Source organism: Brassica oleracea, chromosome C3, assembly GCF_000695525.1.
Source record: "Brassica oleracea var. oleracea cultivar TO1000 chromosome C3, BOL, whole genome shotgun sequence".
NCBI classification, from domain to species: Eukaryota; Viridiplantae; Streptophyta; class Magnoliopsida; order Brassicales; family Brassicaceae; genus Brassica; species Brassica oleracea.
In genome coordinates this window covers 54,505,312-54,506,504 of record NC_027750.1, presented here as the reverse complement: position 1 = coordinate 54,506,504, position 1,193 = coordinate 54,505,312, and the positions used below count along the sequence as shown (strand labels likewise).

At 40.6% G+C, this 1,193-nt stretch overlaps 1 protein-coding gene across 1 annotated transcript; it reads left to right on the top strand.

Moving 5' to 3' along the window:
- Positions 1-25: 25 nt before the first annotated feature.
- Positions 26-1,119, top strand: LOC106330952. Its single transcript, XM_013769336.1, has 2 exons — positions 26-1,029; positions 1,116-1,119. Exons 1-2 carry the CDS (start codon positions 26-28, stop codon positions 1,117-1,119), a joined length of 1,008 nt encoding a protein of 335 aa, XP_013624790.1.
- The last annotated feature ends 74 nt before the right edge of the window (positions 1,120-1,193 follow it).

Genomic DNA, 1,193 nt, shown 5'->3' with positions numbered 1-1,193 from the left:
AAGTAAACGTGTCCTAAAGGCAACAATGGAAATTTGGGCGATGAAGAATAATTACGATTTCCTTGTTACCAAATCAACGAAAAAGTGGTGGTCTATACGATGTAAGGATAATACGTGCAACTGGACTGTGCGTGCGGAATGTGTTGATGGGTCTACATATTTCATGATCAATAAGTGTGTGGGTATACACTCATGTGCTCCTTCAAAGAAAAGCAACTTCGGAAAAACGGCGTCGGCAAGAACTATTGGAAAGCTGATACAACATCGATTTGATGATGCCAATGATGGCCCCAAAGCAAACGACATCATTCAGTTTATGAGGCTAGAACATAGCTGCGAAATTACTTATTGGCACGCTTGGGAAGCTCGTGAGTATGCAATTGCAGCTGTTAGAGGTATACCAGACGAAAGTTATGCAAAGATACCAAAATATTTGCATATGATTAAAGAAGCTAATCCTGGTACACACACTCACTATGAAACTAAGAAGGATGGTAGATTCATGTATCTATTTATGTCGTTTGGGCAATCAGTTAGAGGATTTCACAGTCATATGCGTAGGGTGATTGTTGTTGATGGAACTTTTCTGAAAAATAAATATAAAGGAGTTCTACTTGTTGCTACAGCTGTAGATGGTAACTCCAACTTGTATCCAATTGCATTTGGAGTTGCTGATTCAGAGAATGAAGAATCATGGGAGTGGTTCTTCAGACAGTTGAGTGTGGTTATTCCTGATAGTAAAGACTTAGCTTTTGTGTCAGATAGACATGCGTCAATTGCTAAAGCAATCAAGGATGTCTACCCACGATCAAAGCACGGAATTTGTGTACACCACTTGCTGACCAATGTGGTTAAATTCTTCAGGACAAAGGGGTTCACTGCTTTGGTCGAGAAGGCTTCAAACACATATAGGTATAGTGAATTTCAGGAACGTTTCACAGAAATTGTTGATATCAGTCCGGCACTTGGACGATATCTACAGGAGGCTGATGTGAGAAAATGGGCTCGTTCTCTCTTCCCTGGATCCAGGTATGACATCAGGACCAATAACCCAGCCGAGTCGATTAATTCAGCTCTGAGATCTCCTAGACAATTTCCATTAATTCCTTTGCTAGATAGTATAAGAGAAATGATGACCCGATGGTTCTATGAGCGTCGCATGTTAAGCTCCAAACATATTGATCCTTTAACCG